This window comes from Cucumis sativus, chromosome 3 (genome assembly GCF_000004075.3).
Source record: "Cucumis sativus cultivar 9930 chromosome 3, Cucumber_9930_V3, whole genome shotgun sequence".
In the NCBI taxonomy this organism is placed as follows: domain Eukaryota; kingdom Viridiplantae; phylum Streptophyta; class Magnoliopsida; order Cucurbitales; family Cucurbitaceae; genus Cucumis; species Cucumis sativus.
The window spans coordinates 33,716,029-33,733,439 of record NC_026657.2 but is presented as its reverse complement, the minus strand read 5'-3'; the positions used below and the strand labels follow the sequence as shown (position 1 = coordinate 33,733,439).

At 34.1% G+C, this 17,411-nt stretch overlaps 3 protein-coding genes across 5 annotated transcripts; 1 reads left to right on the top strand and 2 right to left on the bottom strand.

The window, feature by feature from the left end:
* Positions 1–239: 239 nt before the first annotated feature.
* On the bottom strand, positions 240–2,449 carry LOC101221497 (F-box/kelch-repeat protein At3g23880-like). Of its 2 annotated transcripts, XM_031882071.1 has the most exons (3): positions 2,014–2,449; positions 1,137–1,876; positions 240–639 (listed from the first exon to the last, which is right to left on the bottom strand). In XM_031882071.1, exons 1-3 carry the CDS (start codon positions 2,097–2,099, stop codon positions 587–589), a joined length of 879 nt encoding a protein of 292 aa, XP_031737931.1. In that variant the 5' UTR covers positions 2,100–2,449; the 3' UTR covers positions 240–586. The 2 variants fall into 2 exon arrangements, with proteins under 2 accessions (XP_031737931.1, XP_004151361.3); XM_004151313.3 differs by having other exon boundaries at positions 1,137–2,446.
* Positions 2,450–5,286: 2,837 nt separating this feature from the next.
* On the bottom strand, positions 5,287–6,700 carry LOC101213456 (putative F-box protein At3g21120). Of its 2 annotated transcripts, XM_031882151.1 has the most exons (2): positions 5,669–6,700; positions 5,368–5,586 (listed from the first exon to the last, which is right to left on the bottom strand). In XM_031882151.1, the coding sequence occupies exons 1-2, from the start codon at positions 6,395–6,397 to the stop codon at positions 5,509–5,511; spliced, it is 807 nt and encodes a 268-aa protein (XP_031738011.1). In that variant the 5' UTR covers positions 6,398–6,700; the 3' UTR covers positions 5,368–5,508. The 2 variants fall into 2 exon arrangements, with proteins under 2 accessions (XP_004147500.2, XP_031738011.1); XM_004147452.3 differs by having other exon boundaries at positions 5,287–6,700.
* Positions 6,701–8,363: 1,663 nt separating this feature from the next.
* Positions 8,364–17,089, top strand: LOC101213691 (granule-bound starch synthase 2, chloroplastic/amyloplastic). The gene is made up of 8 exons (XM_011653933.2): positions 8,364–9,005; positions 9,864–10,575; positions 11,150–11,214; positions 11,442–11,519; positions 11,606–11,716; positions 12,291–12,335; positions 15,228–15,401; positions 15,830–17,089. The coding sequence occupies exons 1-8, from the start codon at positions 8,697–8,699 to the stop codon at positions 16,784–16,786; spliced, it is 2,451 nt and encodes an 816-aa protein (XP_011652235.1). The 5' UTR covers positions 8,364–8,696; the 3' UTR covers positions 16,787–17,089.
* The last annotated feature ends 322 nt before the right edge of the window (positions 17,090–17,411 follow it).

The window sequence follows — 17,411 nt, the reverse complement described above, 5'->3', positions numbered from 1 at the left end:
GTTATCTGTATATTTGAAAGCATATTATAGAGACAATGGTATTATGAAATTTACAAGATCGATCCTCGTAATTCACAACATAGCTCACCAGGTATGTCATATAGTTTGGTGCATTTTATTCAATTCAGTCATAGTTCTTTTCATTGTCAGTGAAGCTCAAACATTTCAATCAACATTTGAGTGGAGGAAGATGGAATTTAGATGAAGTGCATTCGTTGCTCTTGTATGGAAATTTTAAGTAGACGTTCCAACCCTTGATCATGGTTCTCTGGCTGATGATTATTTATTTATTCATTATACACACATTCACACACACATACATATATATTTGGGTTTTAGAAACCAGCCTTTATTGAGAATAAATGAAGGAATACGAAAGAGACTTACAAAACCACTGCTTAAAAAAATAAGAAAACAATGGTTCAATTCAAGGGCAAGACCTAAAGGATAGTTACAAGCTTACAACTATCCTTGGACTCAAATTCCTAAAAACCAACGCCTGTATTTCACCACATTTCTTGATCGTACAGGGCCGGGGACCAGTTGATGATTTTTATCATGTGGATCTTCCAGAACATTATATCGATCATTTCAAGTTGTATGATCCTGTTGGTGGTGAACACTTCAATATCTTTGCAGCTGGTTTAAAGACAGCAGGTCGTGTGGTCACAGTTAGTCATGGATATGCTTGGGAACTTAAAACATCGAGGGAGGCTGGGGTTTATATGGAATAATCAATGAGATTGGCTGGAAGATGATGGGCATTGTGAATGGGATTGATTAAGAAGAGTGGAGTCCAGAATATGAGGCAATTGTGGTTTCTTGAAGAGAATCAAAATAATAGATAGAAATTTTTTAACTTTTTTTATGAGAAGTAAATATTTGGAAAATGTTCTATTTTTGACAATTTTATTAATAAACAAGAAAATTGTAGGAAAAGTAATCATTTACTGTTTAGACAGAAATTCTAATAATTTTGCCTGTAGAACCATCTAAAATACTTCTGACAATAGAAATAAATGTCATTCCTTATATATATGGCAAAGACCACGAGTATTGTCAACACAAAGTAAACAACAAACCTGATTTTTGTGTAAAAGCTAAAGCATAAGTTCAAAATTCATAAATGAGGTTACCTCTATTTATCGATATCAAACTCTTAACAAAAGCAGTAGCAAAGCAACTGGTTGGAAGCTTCAAGCATTGGCTTTTACTATTATTATACGAAATCAATCCTTCTTTGTTGATCTCCATAAAAAGTTCATCCGAGTTCACAATCCACCATGCCTTCTCAATTCCGAAAACAGACCCAATTGTCAATATCTTTGACCATGAAACTCCACCAAATTCATCTTTCCCCATTCGCCACACGTTGAACATTGTATCATATCCTTTATATGGATAAGGAAACACGACAATGGATCCATTAAAAACACCTAAACACTTTGGGCCGTCAGCAATCACATCAAAATCCTCCGGTATCGAAATTTGGCCGAAAACCTCATCGCTCATGTCGAACGTCTCTAGAGTCTCGATACCTTCCTCACTAAGTCCCCACCAGTAACATGTTCCTTCGTGACACATATTAAAACAAGGCTTCCAAAATCTATGACCAAGAAAAGGACTTTCAATTTCTCTCCATCTATCTTTGGTCAAATCATAGATTTCTACTCTTGTTCGGTAATAAAATTCAGGTTCTTTTGCAAAACCCATAAACCTAACCACTTTAAAATCCATAGATTTTGAATCATACCCAAATCCAATAGCCCTCGTAAACGAACTGTAGCTGTCACGAGGATGGAGAATAATCGACGGCGGAAGTTTACGAAACTCTGTAGTCAAGGGATTCCACAAATAAATGTCCCAATGGCAAACGCTGAGGCAAATTAATCCATGAGAATGGCCAATGATTTCTATTGACCGAAAATACTCGTTCAATGAGAAATCGATATCGAAAAAGGACACTGATGAATTGAGTGAGAGAGGTAATTCCAGGAAGGAGAAGGTATTTACCTCTGTGTCCATGCGAGGACACCAGAGAAAAACATGTTTGCGCCGACGAGAATTGGAATAGTGTTTTGCTCCGAATTTATAGTCATTGATCAGTGCATTCCAGGATTTGTTAACGCACTTGAAACGAAGGAGAGATTCCGGCGGAAGTTGGGAGAGAATCTCGATCATCACTTCTTCTGGAAGAATTCCGAGAGAGGCCATTAGAATTTAGACAAGGAAATTTTGGAGAATGATGAGAAATGTGAGCAAACAAAGTAAGCACAATTATAAACATTCGTTCAGCTCCCCTAGCGGAGATTTAGTTAAAAGATTTGTTATTCTTTTCATCATTTGGGTCTTCTTCTACGGCAGATCTTCCTGTACGTAGTAGGTTTAGGGTAACAAAATTCAAATGTTTCTTACCATTATCTTTTCAAATCTTTAACACCATAAGATAACCGAGAAATTATTTATTTAGATAATCACTAAATCAATTTTAAAATTTCTGTAAATATGAATTCTATATAAGATTTACAATATTTTACATAAGGATTTTGGTAAAGAATTGGCAAGTGAATGTCGATGAACAAAATAACACATTTATATATATTTGAACTTTATCCCTGAAATCTTGGACATATTTTACAACTAAATTCCATATATTTGAGCTTTTTCAGTAAAATCTTAGGCAACATTAAAACTGAAATTCTATATATATCTCAAATCTTATCTCCAAAATTTGATATGTATCAAAAATTTTAAATGCTGAATTAATTTGAAAAATCTATTTATCTTATCTGCAAAATTTGATATATCAAAATTTTAAAATAATGAAAATTCTATTTTGATAATTGGAAAACTCATTTGAAATTGTGTGAAACAAAAATTTGCTAAAAATTTACAGTATAATTTCAATATTGAAATATTACATACAAAAATTAGCAAAATCATGATAGGTAATAAGGCAAGATGCAACTAGAAAACTTTTAACTAAGGATGTGTTTGGTTTAGATTACTTAGGGTCTATTGAATTAAGAAGAAAATGTTTTTCAATAATACATTTCCTTCTAAACATTTTTTTGAAATGAATTTAAAATTTAAACATTTAATGTTTGGTTAATCATATGTTTAGTTATTATAATCTATATATAGAGTAATAATCATATGTATATGAAGGTGAATCGTCTATGATAAAAGTAAATACTATCTTAACGTGGATTTAAATAGTATGTGTTTAAGGTACATACCATTCTAATATAAGTTTAGAAAGTTTGTGTTTATGATGCATGCTTATTTTATCATATGTTAAGAGAGAATGAGGCACATATTATTTTACTCAAATTTTATGGTTTTTTTTATTATTGTAATATACCAACTCCTTATTTAAATATCATATTGTGTAAAATGAAAATAAAAAATAACCACGTAGTATGCAAAATTCTCCCCTGATAGCTCTTGGTTTTACTCAATGCAAAAGTTGATTACTCCTTATTTGTTCATGAAAAAGGAGAACACTCGTTGTCTTGTTAGTGTATGTTGATGACGTAGTCATAACGGGAGCAAATGAACAACATATCTAATAAGAATCGTGATGTTCAATACAAGCCAATTACAAAATCAAAGACATCAAAGATTAATGAATCATTCATTTTTCATGTACAAGAATGGATAATGTCAGATCGTCCTCAATTGAAGTATTGAATGTCAATGTTTTCTCAATTGAAGTGGACTATGGGTAGACATTCCTTGAAACCAACAATTTGAAAACTTCACGACTTACTTAATATCACAATTTTATTGTATTTTCATTTGTTTTAATTTAACAAGTTATGGTAACTACCATTAATTAGGATAGAATCTCTACAAGTCTATATAATGTCTTTATCATTTCATTTGTAAGCACAAGACTTTTGATAAATGCAATTTAAAATCTCATTTTGAGAGTTTTTCCTTAATTTGCAATTCTTGTGATAGAATGCATGCAAGTTATTCAATTTAACATAATCATAACTTTCTCTTGGTTAATCTAAATTAATATAAGGTGTTAGTTTCTTATTTCAAAAGTTATTGCTACGTTAATAGTTTAGATCTTTGGATTGAGAACTAAGGATGTCTTAGCAAGATCAGTCAAGTTAAGACCTTACAACATGAAAAGTTTAAACTCAAGAACCTTAGCCCCCTCGGGTATATTTCTTGGGTACTCTAGAACTTGCTTGATCCAAGGGAGGAATATCCATAAAGATATTACACTACATAGGTACTACAAGATGTTGGGCTGCTAGCAACTAAACTTCTTTCAATTCCAATATGGACCCTCACGTAAAATTAAAGAGTTCAAAAGATTGTTCTAGATGACACCCTTCATCATATGGAAGGCTAATTATTAGAAGATTATTTTACTTAACCATCTCACTTTGTTTTTGCGGTAAACAAACTCAGCCAACTTATGGCTAAACCCTGCATATCTCATATGGTAGTTGCTCACAATCTACTAAGATATCTAAAGTCTTCACCAAGGAAAATAATTTCTTACTTCTCCGACAAATTAAAGAGCTTCCAGTAAAATCCTTTGTTGTCTCCGTCTGGGCATCATGCCATGAAACCAGGAAATCCACCTCTAGTTTCTGCATCTTTATGGAAGACACCCTCATTTCTTGAAAGTCCAAAAGGTAGAGTGTTGTATCTTGATCCTCAACTGAAGTTGAATATAGATTGCTTGCCTCAACCACTTGTGAACTTGTGTGGTTAAATTCCCTACTTCACTTTGGTTTCACAAAGACCACGAGAACTTTCCCTTCATCTTACATCATCAATACGCGAAATTACCACAATGATCCACCGAATCACTCATCAACTTTCACTTTGGTTGCATTTGAAGATCCACTTTGGTTGTCATTTCAAGGTTTTGGCTTATTATTATTAATCTTCTTTTGAGACTTCTCTTCCCCGATTCCCTTACTAGTTTTCCACTTTCTTATCTGCTCAAACTCTTAAATTCTTTCAATTATTTTTTGAGTGTGTTTTCTTTGTTTCTTTAATGGTATTTTCATTTTCTTTTCCTTTCTTCAACAATTGGAATAAGAATCATACCTACCTCAACTTTCAAATGGATTAATCAGATTTTGGTTTTTGATTTCCACAAACAGACCCCTCAACACACACAAAAATAAATGTAGAACCATCTAAAATACCTCATACCCAATAAAAATAAATGTCATTCCTTGTATATATATATCACAAAGACCACGACAACATCGATAAAAAGTTAAAAGGATTAAAGTATCTAGTGAAGAATTAAAGTATCTAGTGAATTTTTATAGAATTTTGTATAAAAGCTAAGTGATTAATTCAAAATTCATAAATGATGTTATTTCCTCCTTCATACCAAACTCTTAACAAAAGTAGTAGCAATAGTATCATTGTACAAAATCAATCCTCCTTCATTGACCTCCATAACAAGTGCTTCGGAGTTCACAATCAACCATGCCTTGTCAATTCCAAAAACCGACCCAATTGTCAATGTCGTTTTTGACCATGAAACCCCACCGAGTTCATCTTTCTCCATCTTCCACACGTTGAACATTCTATCATATCCTTTATATAGATAAGGAAACAGGACAATGGATCCATTAAAAATCCCTAAACACTTATCTATCACATTGAAATCATTGGGTACCTGAATTTGGCCGAAAACCTCATCGCTCATGTGGAATGTCTCTAGAGTCTTGATACCTTCTTCATTCAGCCCCCACCAGTAACATGTTCCTTCATGACACATATTAAAACAAGGCTTCCAAAATCTATGGGTAAGAAAAGGACTTTCAATTTCTCTCCATTTATCTTTGCTCAAATCATAAATCTCGACTTTGGAAGTATAATAAAATCCAGGTTCTTCTAAACCCATATACCTAACCACTTTAAAATCCATAGATTTTGAATCGTACCCAAATCCAACTGCCTTTATAAACGAATTGTACCTGTCACGAGGATGGACTATAACCGACGGTGGAAGTTTACGAAACTCTCTAGTCAAGGGATTCCAGAGGTAAATGTCCCAATGACGAACAATGAGGCAAATTAAGCCGTGAGAGTGCCCAATGATTTCTACCGACCGAAAATACTCGTTCAATGGGAAATCAATATCGAAAAAGGACATTGATGAATTGAGTGAAAGGGGTAATTCGAGGAAGGAGAAGGTATTTACCTTTGTGTCAATGCGAGGACACCAGAGAAAAACGTGTTTGCACCGTTGAGAATTGGAGTAGTGTTTTGCTCCGAATTTAGAGTCATTGATCAGTGCATTCCAGGATTTGTTAACGCACCTGAAACGAAGTAGAGATTCGGGAGGAAGTTGGGAGAGAATCTCGATCATCACTTCTTTGGGAAGAATTCCGAGAGACGGCATTAGAATTTAGACAAGGAAAATTTTTGGAGAATGGTGAGAAATATGAGCAAACAAACTAAGCACACTTATAAACTTTCGCTCAACTCCGGTACCTGAGATTTAGTTAAAAGATTTATTATTCTTTTCATCATTGGGTCTTCTTCTACGGCAGATCTTCCCATACGTAGTAGTAGGTTTAGGGTAACAAAATTGGAATGTATCTTACCATAATCTTTGCAGATCTTTAACACCATAAGATAACTGAGAAGTTATTTATTTAGATAATTATATTTTATATAAGGGTTTTTTTGGTATAGAATTGGCAAAAAAAAAAAAAAAAAAAAGTGAATCTATATTTGAACTTTATCCCTGAAATCTTGGACATATTTAACAACGAAATCCCATATATTTGAGCTTTTTCCGTAAAATCTTAGACAATATTAACACCCAAATTCTATATATATCAAATGTTTAACAACATTAAGACCCTGAAAATCTCGGTGGGTAACAAGTTCGAGATTTTTAAAAACTAAATATCAGTCATCCATTTCACTTAAGATGAACCAATAAAAAAGTAATTGAACGACTTTTTAAAAAGGGTGCTACCTTTTCGGGGTGAAACCTCATTTCCGGACAATTCCACGTAAATTTTCACAAAATCACCTAAAAATCAATTCCAAACTTTTTATATGATTCACGCATTTTTAAAAATGCTATTCTCATTCAACTTTTAAATAATCATATTTACCTTCAACCATTATTTTTACCAAATAATTCTTCTTCCAAATATCAATACTTTTTCTTTCAAGTATTCTCAAATATCAAATTTCTTCCTAAATTATTACAAAATACATTTTTTTTCTCAAATATCAATAGTTTTGTTTTCCTAAACATCAAATTTATTTTCTAAATGAAAGATAATTTGATTTCCTAAAACTAAGATAATTTTTTTTTAAAAAAAAAAAACTCATCTAACATATAATCCTAACTTATTTTCTAGCCCTAGTTTGTTATCTAACAAATTTTTAAAAAATGCAACAAAATGGGTGATCCAAACTTCCACTCTCTCACCAATATTCCATAAAAAATGCATTGTTTTTTTATTATTTTCTTTTCTTTTTTGTATACAAATTTTAAATTTACATATTTACATTAAAAAAATCATGTGAAAATTGTCCATCCTTTTTATGCTACAAATGAATTTCTAGATTCGTTACTGGTTCGAAGTAAATACTATTTTAATATGAATTTAAATAGTATGAGTTTGAGGTACCTACTATTTTAATTTAAGTTTAGAAAGTTTGTGTTTAGGATGCATGTTTATTTTATTATATGTTCAGAGAATATGAAATTTCTAATTATTTTACTCAAAATTTAGGGTTGTTTTTATTTATTATTATTATAATATACCAACTCGTTATTTAATATCATATATTGGAAATGAAAATAATAATAATAAATTAATAACCACACCCTTTTCACGAGAGGGGCAGAGAGGAGTTCACTATGGTTAACTCAACGCTATAAACCAATGGCTCCTTGCAACTAATTTTGGTGTCATAAATGGTTTTATTTACACATTTTAAAATATATCATATAAAATCATTTAGTTTCAACCAAACTTACCACAATATTTGCTTACAACTGAAATAGTTAACATGAATTATTAGGGTAAATAATAGGTATTCCAAACATTGAAATAAAGTAATTTTAATTTGAACACAAAGTTGGTAAAATATAAAATAGAAACTATGAGTATTGAAAAGGTAATTAGAGTAACAATATCTGATTTGATATCTCCACTTGACAAATTAAGCGATTTTCAATTTTGATTTGTCAAAGTTGAGTTGAATCCTCACGTCGATATCGAGAAAATGAAGTTATTAACTTTACGAAAGAAAAAAAAAACCACGTTTTTCCAAATCAGAAAACGTGGCCGATTACACTGTTGATAGTTGATAAGCCCAATTTATTGAGTTAACGAAGAGTTGAAGGATGAACGTCTCTCAATTGAACGTTTTTATGGACCACCCTCTCAACAACGCTGTCACTCTTCCAGTTCCTTCCCACCACCAATTTTCTCTTCCTAATTTCTCAGTTAATTTCGGCCTCACAGATTCTTAGCTCCATTACCCATCTCTGATTCCTCTATTTGCGGGACCAATTTCACTGCCTTTTCATTTAGATTCTCCTTCTCTGAATATCCCCCATTGTTCTTCTCCTTCAAAACCTCTCTTCATTTCTTCTTTTTATCTGGTCTTCATCTGGGTGTCCTTGAATTTCCATTTTCTCACTTGGGTTTCTTGTCTTTCCTTGAGAAATGGCGTCTTTAGGATCTCTGCCATTCACCATCGAGGCCAAGACTGAGAGCTCCATGTTTGTTCTTAGTAAGAACTATAATCGGAGTTTCTGTTCTCTTAAGCCCCAGAATCAGAAGCCTGCGGAAGGATTGGCTTTACTAGGGGATAAAATGATTGTGAGGAGTGGGAAATGGCCTAAGCCTATGCAAGCAAGAGCAGCTATTTCGGATTCTAGTGGTCAAAGGAGTGATGATCCAGACGAAGCTATTCAAGCCACCATTGAAAAGAGTAAGAAGGTTCTTGCAATGCAGCAACAGCTACTCGAGCAGGTATTTTGCCTTCTTCTTTCTGAAATTCTGATTTTGTGGAAGATTCCATTTCTCTTTATTCTTTATGCATTGTTGAACTCGGTTCTTAGCTTTGCTATCACATAAACTAAAATGAAGTGTGATGCCTGAGTTTCCTGATGGTGATCAGCTAGCTAGTTAGGAAATCCCCAGATTTTGTGATATCACTAAAGATAGTGACAACCTTTTGTCTTTTTGATAAGGAACTGATAATAAATTGATCAAAGAGATTTGTACAAAAATAGGGGAAGGGGAACGAGGTTTTTCCTACAAAGCCAAAGGGTTACAAATGGGCCTCCCAACTGGCAAATCTATGTAAGAAATCATATTTACAACCTTTTTTGAAATTTAGTCAATGGAGTTACAAACCCTGATCAAACAGTTGAGAGGTCTACTACCCTCCGCTAATTCTACTAGGACAAAAGTGATAATAGCCTCTTGCTGATACTCACATATAGACTGACAAGAAACTGTACGTATCTGCCTAAAAGAATAAACATGGAACGAACTTATATATAGCTGGCAAACATGTAACAAACATCAAACAGACTTATATATAAAAACTGAAAACCGTAAGTACTAGCTGTTCTCTTAGGCATTATTTTGGCTTGTGCAAACTTCTAGTTCTAACTCCTATAGGTATAACAGACTGGAGGCCAGACATTATGCTGAAATATTGTTGTGATGTCCAGTTGTGTTTTTTAGAAGTACTCTTACACTTAATGCAATAGTTTGCAAAAAATGATCTTGTTATCCATCCTAAGATTCATGTTTTTCCTGAATTTCCATTTGTAGGAGCTCAAAGTTTGACATTGAATTTAACTTTGCTGTGTTATGCAGATTGCAGAGAGAAAGAAATTGGTTTCATCCATTAAAAGTACTTCTGCTGACTCCACGGAAAAACAAGATTCAAGTGAACAAATGGATGGCTTGTTACCTAGTCCTGATTTTCCTTCACGTAATGATGAAAGTAGCGTTGATGTTTTGAATGGAAGTAGTCTATCTGTCAGCAATGGCAATGTAGCTGTTAGAGAGCAACTGGATGCTGTACCATCTTCTTCCAGTAGGCCATCTGATAAAAATGATGAGAAGCAAGTAGTAGATCTTAAAAAGAAAATATATAATGCAGATCCCAAAGATCAGCTGAAAGGCAGTTCAAAGACAACGTATTCTGATATTATTCCTGATCCCAAAGATCAGCTGGAAGGAAGTTCAAAGACTAAATTTTCTGAAGTTCTTCCAGATCCCAAAGATCAGCTGAAAGGCACTTTAAAGACAAAATCTTCCGAAATCCTTCAAGATTCCAAGGATCAGCTAAAAGGCAGCTCAAAGAAAGACTCTTCGGATTTTGTTCCAGCTTTTCTTTCCAGTAAATCTTCACATTCCACTGTAAAAGAAGGAAAGGACGGACAACCAAGTGAACCAACTTTGAAGGATGATAGTGATTCTGTTGAAACTGCTGGCGTGGGTGTTAAGCCTCCTCCTTTGGCTGGGGTTAATGTTATGAATGTTATAATAGTTGCTGCGGAATGTGCTCCATGGTCAAAAACTGGTATTTTACTATTAAATGGATGATCCTAACTTGTGAAATCATTTTAGGATTATTTTCCTTTTTATCTTCCGTGGAAACATTTAAAACATTTTAGAGTTCCTAAATTTTTTTTTCCCTTTTTCTTCTCTGAAAAATATTCTAAGTAATTTACAGTTCAATATTTGTGATTTATGAAATTCACTGAGCATTTCTGACATTCAAACTGCTATATGAATGTATTTGCCTCATTAGGGAAGACTGATTAGAATATCATAAATTGGATAAGGATATAAATATTGCTCTGCCTTGGTTGTTGTCCTTCGGCAATCATTCCAGTAATATAAATAAATCTCTAGTTTAATTTGCTTAAAACATGATCCTTCTCCATTAATTGCACCTCTTAGCCTATGTTTATCCTTCAACTTCAGCTTGCCTTCGTATGATTATGATTTTGATTATTTCTATTAAATTATTGAAGATGTCAGTGAACAATAATTTTTTTTTGAAAAGGTGTCTACACACCCTACCTCATTTGTATGTACTTCCCTTCACATTCTAAATGGATTATGTGCTGATATTTGAAGATTTCTTACAGGTGGACTTGGAGATGTTGCTGGCTCTTTACCGAAGGCTTTGGCTCGTCGTGGGCATAGGGTTATGGTAGTACTTTTCACATACATAAAAAAATTTCCTCTTGCATCCATCAGAAACATTTTCGTCAGCCAGTTCTTTTAGGCTCTTTAAACAAAAAATAGAAAATCTGCATTTAACAATCCTACTACAAATGCCAATATTAGTTGTAATTGTTTCTTAATTGATGAATTACTTTAATCATATATGTTAGTCTCAGCTCTGGTCCCCATTTATATTTCATTTCTTCTTTGTAGGTTATAGTACCTCGATATGCAAATTATGCCGGTCTCCAAGATACAGGTGTTCGAAAAAGATATAAAGTGCACGGACAGGTGCAAGAACTTTTACTTTGAGCTGTAATGTTAAGTTCAATTTTTCCAGTATTTTATCACCTATATATGAATCTTTAATCTTGCAGGACTATGAAGTTTCATATTTCCAGACATATGTAGATGGAGTGGACTTTGTCTTCATTGACAACAGCACGTTTCACAACAGGGAGCAGAATATATATGGAGGAGATCGTCTGGTAAGATGATGGCACCTGTCATTTTAACATAGCAAGTTATCCTTAGGGACCACCTTGGTTTAATTGTTAGATTTTTGGTTCAAAGATGATTTCAATCTGTTATCACATGATCCATTTTATTGCCATGGATAATTCACTACGTGTTCACCTTAGTTTATCTTCAATTTCATTGCCTCTAGCCTGATTTTTCTGCATAAATACAATGGTGGCCTATTCAACTTTACAGGAAATACAATATTTTAAGGGAAATTGCATTAGATGACAAATAATTGACGGTAATCAGACAGTAATCTGTTCTTAAATTTGTCATTTTTTGCAATTTAAAAAAAGTAGATGACATGGGCTCTATTATCATAAATGTTTTTGCTATTTTTGCAAACTCTCCATATTTTAATCCGTCTTTAAACTATGTTTCTTCATCTTTGAAATATCAGTGTTTTGCTTCTTGCTTCTCGCTACAAATTTCCTAAGGCACTACATTGACATAGTCTTCACCAAATCTTATTACCCTCATTCAAGCAATTAATTTATTATCATTTGCAAGTATTCATGTCTTAAATGCTCTTTTGTTCAGGATATATTAAAGCGTATGGTACTCTTTTGCAAGGCAGCTATTGAGGTAATACTGGCGAAAATGTATATCTATTTAGATATGTATATTTATGTGAAAGGGAAAATTTCATCAATGCAATGGAATATACAAAAGTATGGGACACCCAAGGTTGGGGTGTACGAATATCTCTTTCAGTTAGGATTAATATTGGTAAGCAAATAATGACAAATGATGTCTCTTACACCAAGTGGCTGCTTTATACAAAATGAGATCTAAAAGATCAATGAGGTTTCTCTCCTTTCCACTGAAAATTCTCTTGTTCCTTTGCAAGGTAACAAACTAATGATAAGTGGAACACAGCTAAAACACACAAGAACTGGGGAGTGGATTCTGGTTAACAAGCACAAAAGGTTACAATGATAACTCAGCCAAATAAGAGAGCTGTACTCTCCACCAAAGAAACTATTGTTCATCATACAATTCAAGATAGCTAACCCTAAAACAAAACACATAAAGATACCTACATTCCCCTGACAACTGTACCAAGAAAGACCCCTCGCCCCCATCTGTCTGAAAATTCCCTTCCTTCCCTTCCTCTTGTAAACATGCTTGAGAGGAGGCCTAACATCCATTCAAGCTGCCTCCTCTCAAGCCATGTGTTCCAAAGAAAACTTTTATTCAAATTCAGCCACAATTCTTTTCATCTTTCTGAAAGAGTGATTCTGCAGCAGGGAATGAAGATTGCTTGAGAAATTGCAATGAAAAGGCTGCTACTTACCGAAAGTCGAGGGGAGTTTCAAAGAAAAACCAAAAGAGAGCCATGGACAAACAGATGGTACTGGGATTCATTATCCCACTTACAGGAAGGATTGTCTTCAAGAAAAAGATAGAGATGGGGATTATTTTTTGGATGCTGTGAATACATAAGCAACTCTCCCGTTTTTTATAATCTTCTTTGGGTACTTACCTCTCCAAAAAATTGAATTGAACTCGTGATGGAGAGAGGAGTTCCTTGAGGGAATGCTTTGACAGGGAGCTTAGCAGATGAAGATCCCCAGTAGTTAAGCCAACACCATGGTCCATGAACCCAGAAGGGATTGAGAGAAAGAGAGGCCCTCAGGGTTGCTCTTGAGAGAAACCGGTCAATTTTTCTTCTAAGATTCCTATAAAGGATATGTCCCAGGATCTTGAGTTGCTCGACTTAAGGCAGAGAGCTTATAATCTTTTGACTATTGTTAGCATCTGCAAACAGAGAAAATGTCTGGATAGAGAGAAGCAGAGAGCTTAACGACGTGTTACCAGTCCATGGATCTTCCCAGAATCTGATTTTCTAACCATTATCAGTTTTGTAGGATGCGTTAAAAGGTGATGAAGGCCATAGTTTTCCATGTCTCTCCACTGATCTTTATAGATTTCTGTAGAGCAATAATTCAGCCACCAATTCTAAGGGGAGTCTATATTTGTTAAGGATAAGGATAACGTTCCTCCAAAAGGCTGATTTTCTTTGGGCATTTCTCCAACACCATTCAGCAAAAAGAGATTGGCGTTCCAATGAAAAGTTACCCGAACGGTGCCCACCTTGAAGGGGGCTAGGATTACCTTCTTCCAAGCAATAAAGTGGCTTGGGGCCTATAACGAGGCATGTATTAATGTTAATCTTCTTTCTTCATAGAAAAGGAAATTTTTTCAACCTTGAACTTGAAGTTTGTTTTGAACTTCAACAAGGATGGGTTGCAAATGGGTAGGAGCTTGAGTTGCCATGCAGGGAGAGGGTGAGGCATGTTAGTCAGTGTTCAGTGGTCAATCTTGACAATTTCTTTGGTTATAGAGTCATTAGGGTTGATCTAGAGGATTTTTCTTTTGTTGAGGTTGGATCCGGCCTAAGGGAGGCTAGATTATATTGACAAATTTAAGCAAACTAGTCTCCAGTGGAGGATATTGAGAATAATACGGTGTTGTCTCCTAATTAGGGATGAAGATGAAGGAGAGTGCTGACCGATGGAAAAATTGGATATCAAAGGGAAAAATAGTATTCACAAAAAGAAGGAAGAAAACTACAAATTGAGGCGGGCGTGGACTCTCCATGGACTTTTCCCATAAACTGACTTGCCTAAAGCTTCTTATCCTCTTTACTTATAACTGTGAACATACACCAACTTCTAAACCCCGTTTAACACCATTTGGTTTTTGGTTTTCCTCTCTACTTGAAAAAATTTAGAGGTGGAATGAGTGTTTATAGGCTTAATTTTGAAAACCAAAAACTAAAAACCAAATAGTTACAAATCGAGAACAGATTATAAGTAATTTCAATTGTACACAGCTAGTTTTTTTGTAATAATATTTAAATTATTTTCCTATTTATATTATAACAAAATCCCTATGAGAAGATTATTTTTGTTTTTACTACTTTTTTTATAAGTTCAAGAATATGTGGATGGAGGATTCAAACATATGATGGTGTATGCTTTAACTAGATGAGTATTACTTAGCTTATCAATCTTTGAATAAGCCTGAATTCAAAACATTTTTGAATGATGATTGAATTAACCAATCACCAAATTGAATTTAAGGGTAAAGTGAGGACAACCTTGTCCAATACCTTAGGAAATTGTGATTATACTTGAGGTCTGCCATTATATCCTCCATTTCTAAAAGATGAAAAATGAGAAACGAGTTAGAGGACACAAACACTTTACATTTTATAAAGTTGGAACTTGGGAACACAAAAAGGAAATGTTTAGAAGACCTTTAATACATTAGTATTTAGTACTTCGATGTAATTTCTGAAGATGCAAATGATGATAAGAGATCTAGCCGATGTGAAAAAGTCTATCTAACATTTATGTTGTGTCCTAAATTTGAAAGTTGCTATTTTCCAGTAATATTCTCACTTTTTTAGTACATCTAAAAGCAGATCATATGTTATTTGAAAGTAATGTTTTGCTTCATTTTTTCCAGGTTCCCTGGTATGTCCCATGTGGTGGTGTATGTTATGGAGATGGGAATTTAGTTTTCGTTGCAAATGATTGGCATACTGCATTGTTACCTGTATATTTGAAAGCATATTATAGAGACAGTGGTATTATGAAATTTACAAGATCGATCCTCGTAATTCACAACATAGCTCACCAGGTATGTCATATAGTTTGGTGCAGTTTATTCAATTTCAGTCATAATTCTTTTCATTGTTAATGAAGCTCAAACATTTCAATCAACATTTGAGTGGAGGAAGATGGAATTTAGATAAAGTGCATTCGTTGCTCTTGTATGGAAATTTAAGTAGATGTTCCAACCCTTGATCATGGTTCTCTGGCTGATGATTATTTATTTATTATACACACACACATATATATACATTTGGGTTATAGAAACCAGCATTTATTGAGAACAAATGAAAGAATACAAAAGAAACTTACAAAACCATTGCTTAACAAAATAAGAATAAAATGGTTCAATCCAAGGGTAAGACCTAAAGGATAGTTACAAGCTTACAACGATCCTTAGACTCAAATTCCTAAAAAACCAGCGCCTGTATTTCACCACATTTCTTGATTGTACAGGGCCGGGGACCAGTTGATGATTTTTATCATGTGGATCTTCCAGAACATTATATCGATCATTTCAAATTGTATGATCCTGTTGGTGGTGAGCACTTCAATATCTTTGCAGCTGGTTTAAAGACAGCAGATCGTGTGGTCACAGTTAGTCATGGATATGCTTGGGAGCTTAAAACAACTGAGGGAGGCTGGGGTTTACATGGAATAATCAATGAGATTGACTGGAAGATGATGGGCATTGTGAATGGGATTGATTCAAAAGAGTGGAGTCCAGAATATGATGTTCACCTTACATCAGATGGTTACACAAATTACTCACTTGAAACACTTCAGACTGGAAAGGCCCAATGTAAAGCAGCACTGCAGAAGGAGCTCGGGTTACCCATTCGTGAGGATATACCTCTGATTGGTTTCATCGGGAGACTGGATCAACAGAAAGGGGTTGATATAATAGCTGAGGCCATTCCATGGATGGTGGGTCAGAATGTCCAACTAGTCATGTTAGGTACTGGCAGACAAGATTTAGAACAAATGCTCAGAGACTTTGAGAACAAACATCGCGACAAAATCCGGGGATGGGTTGGTTTCTCTATCAAGATGGCACACAGAATAACTGCTGGTATAGACATCTTACTCATGCCATCAAGATTCGAACCTTGCGGACTGAACCAACTCTACGCAATGAACTATGGCACAATACCAGTTGTTCATAGAGTTGGGGGTCTTAGAGATACCGTTATACCTTTCGATCCATTCAACGAATCGGGATACGGGTGGACGTTTGATAGCGCCGAGGCTAATAAGTTAATACATGCATTAGGGAATTGCTTACTCACTTATAAACAATACAAGAAGAGCTGGGAAGGACTCCAGAGAAGAGGGATGACTCAAGATCTAAGTTGGGATCATGCAGCTGAGAAGTATGAAGAAGTTCTTGTTGCTGCAAAATACCAATGGTGATGGGTTAATATTCTCAATCCTTTTATTTTTGGGATTTGCCTGGCTTTTATGAGTAAATTTTGATTCCTGATTGGTTGAAATGAATGTCACTACTTCCTTCTTTTCCATACATGCATTTCAGGCAAATGGAATTATGCTATAATAAGATTCTTTACCTGTAGCTAAAGTGTATAAAATTTAATGTTATTCCAAGTTTTTGTGCCCAACATTATGGTGAAGTATGAACTTGAATTTTCAAGTAAGCTTTGCTGATGTACAGTGTCTGATTTGTTTTCCATATACATGTGCATATATTTATATGCAGGTAGTTCTTTGTATTTAGAATTATACAAGTATTGGGCATATAATTTCATTTAATGTCACGATATTACTGAGTTTGATTCATTAAATTGAAGAATGACTTAGTTAAATCAAATTGAATAAATATACTTTATTCTCAAAATTGTTTAAAATATTTATAAATATAACAAAATGTTAGTTTAAAAAAATGAATGAACTAGAGTTCATATCTATAAGATAGTCTATTGTTGATACACAATAAATCATCTTCTCTATTTATAAATATTCTAGTTTATGTTACTATATTTGAAAACTAACGATAAAAAACCAGACTATAAGATTAAAA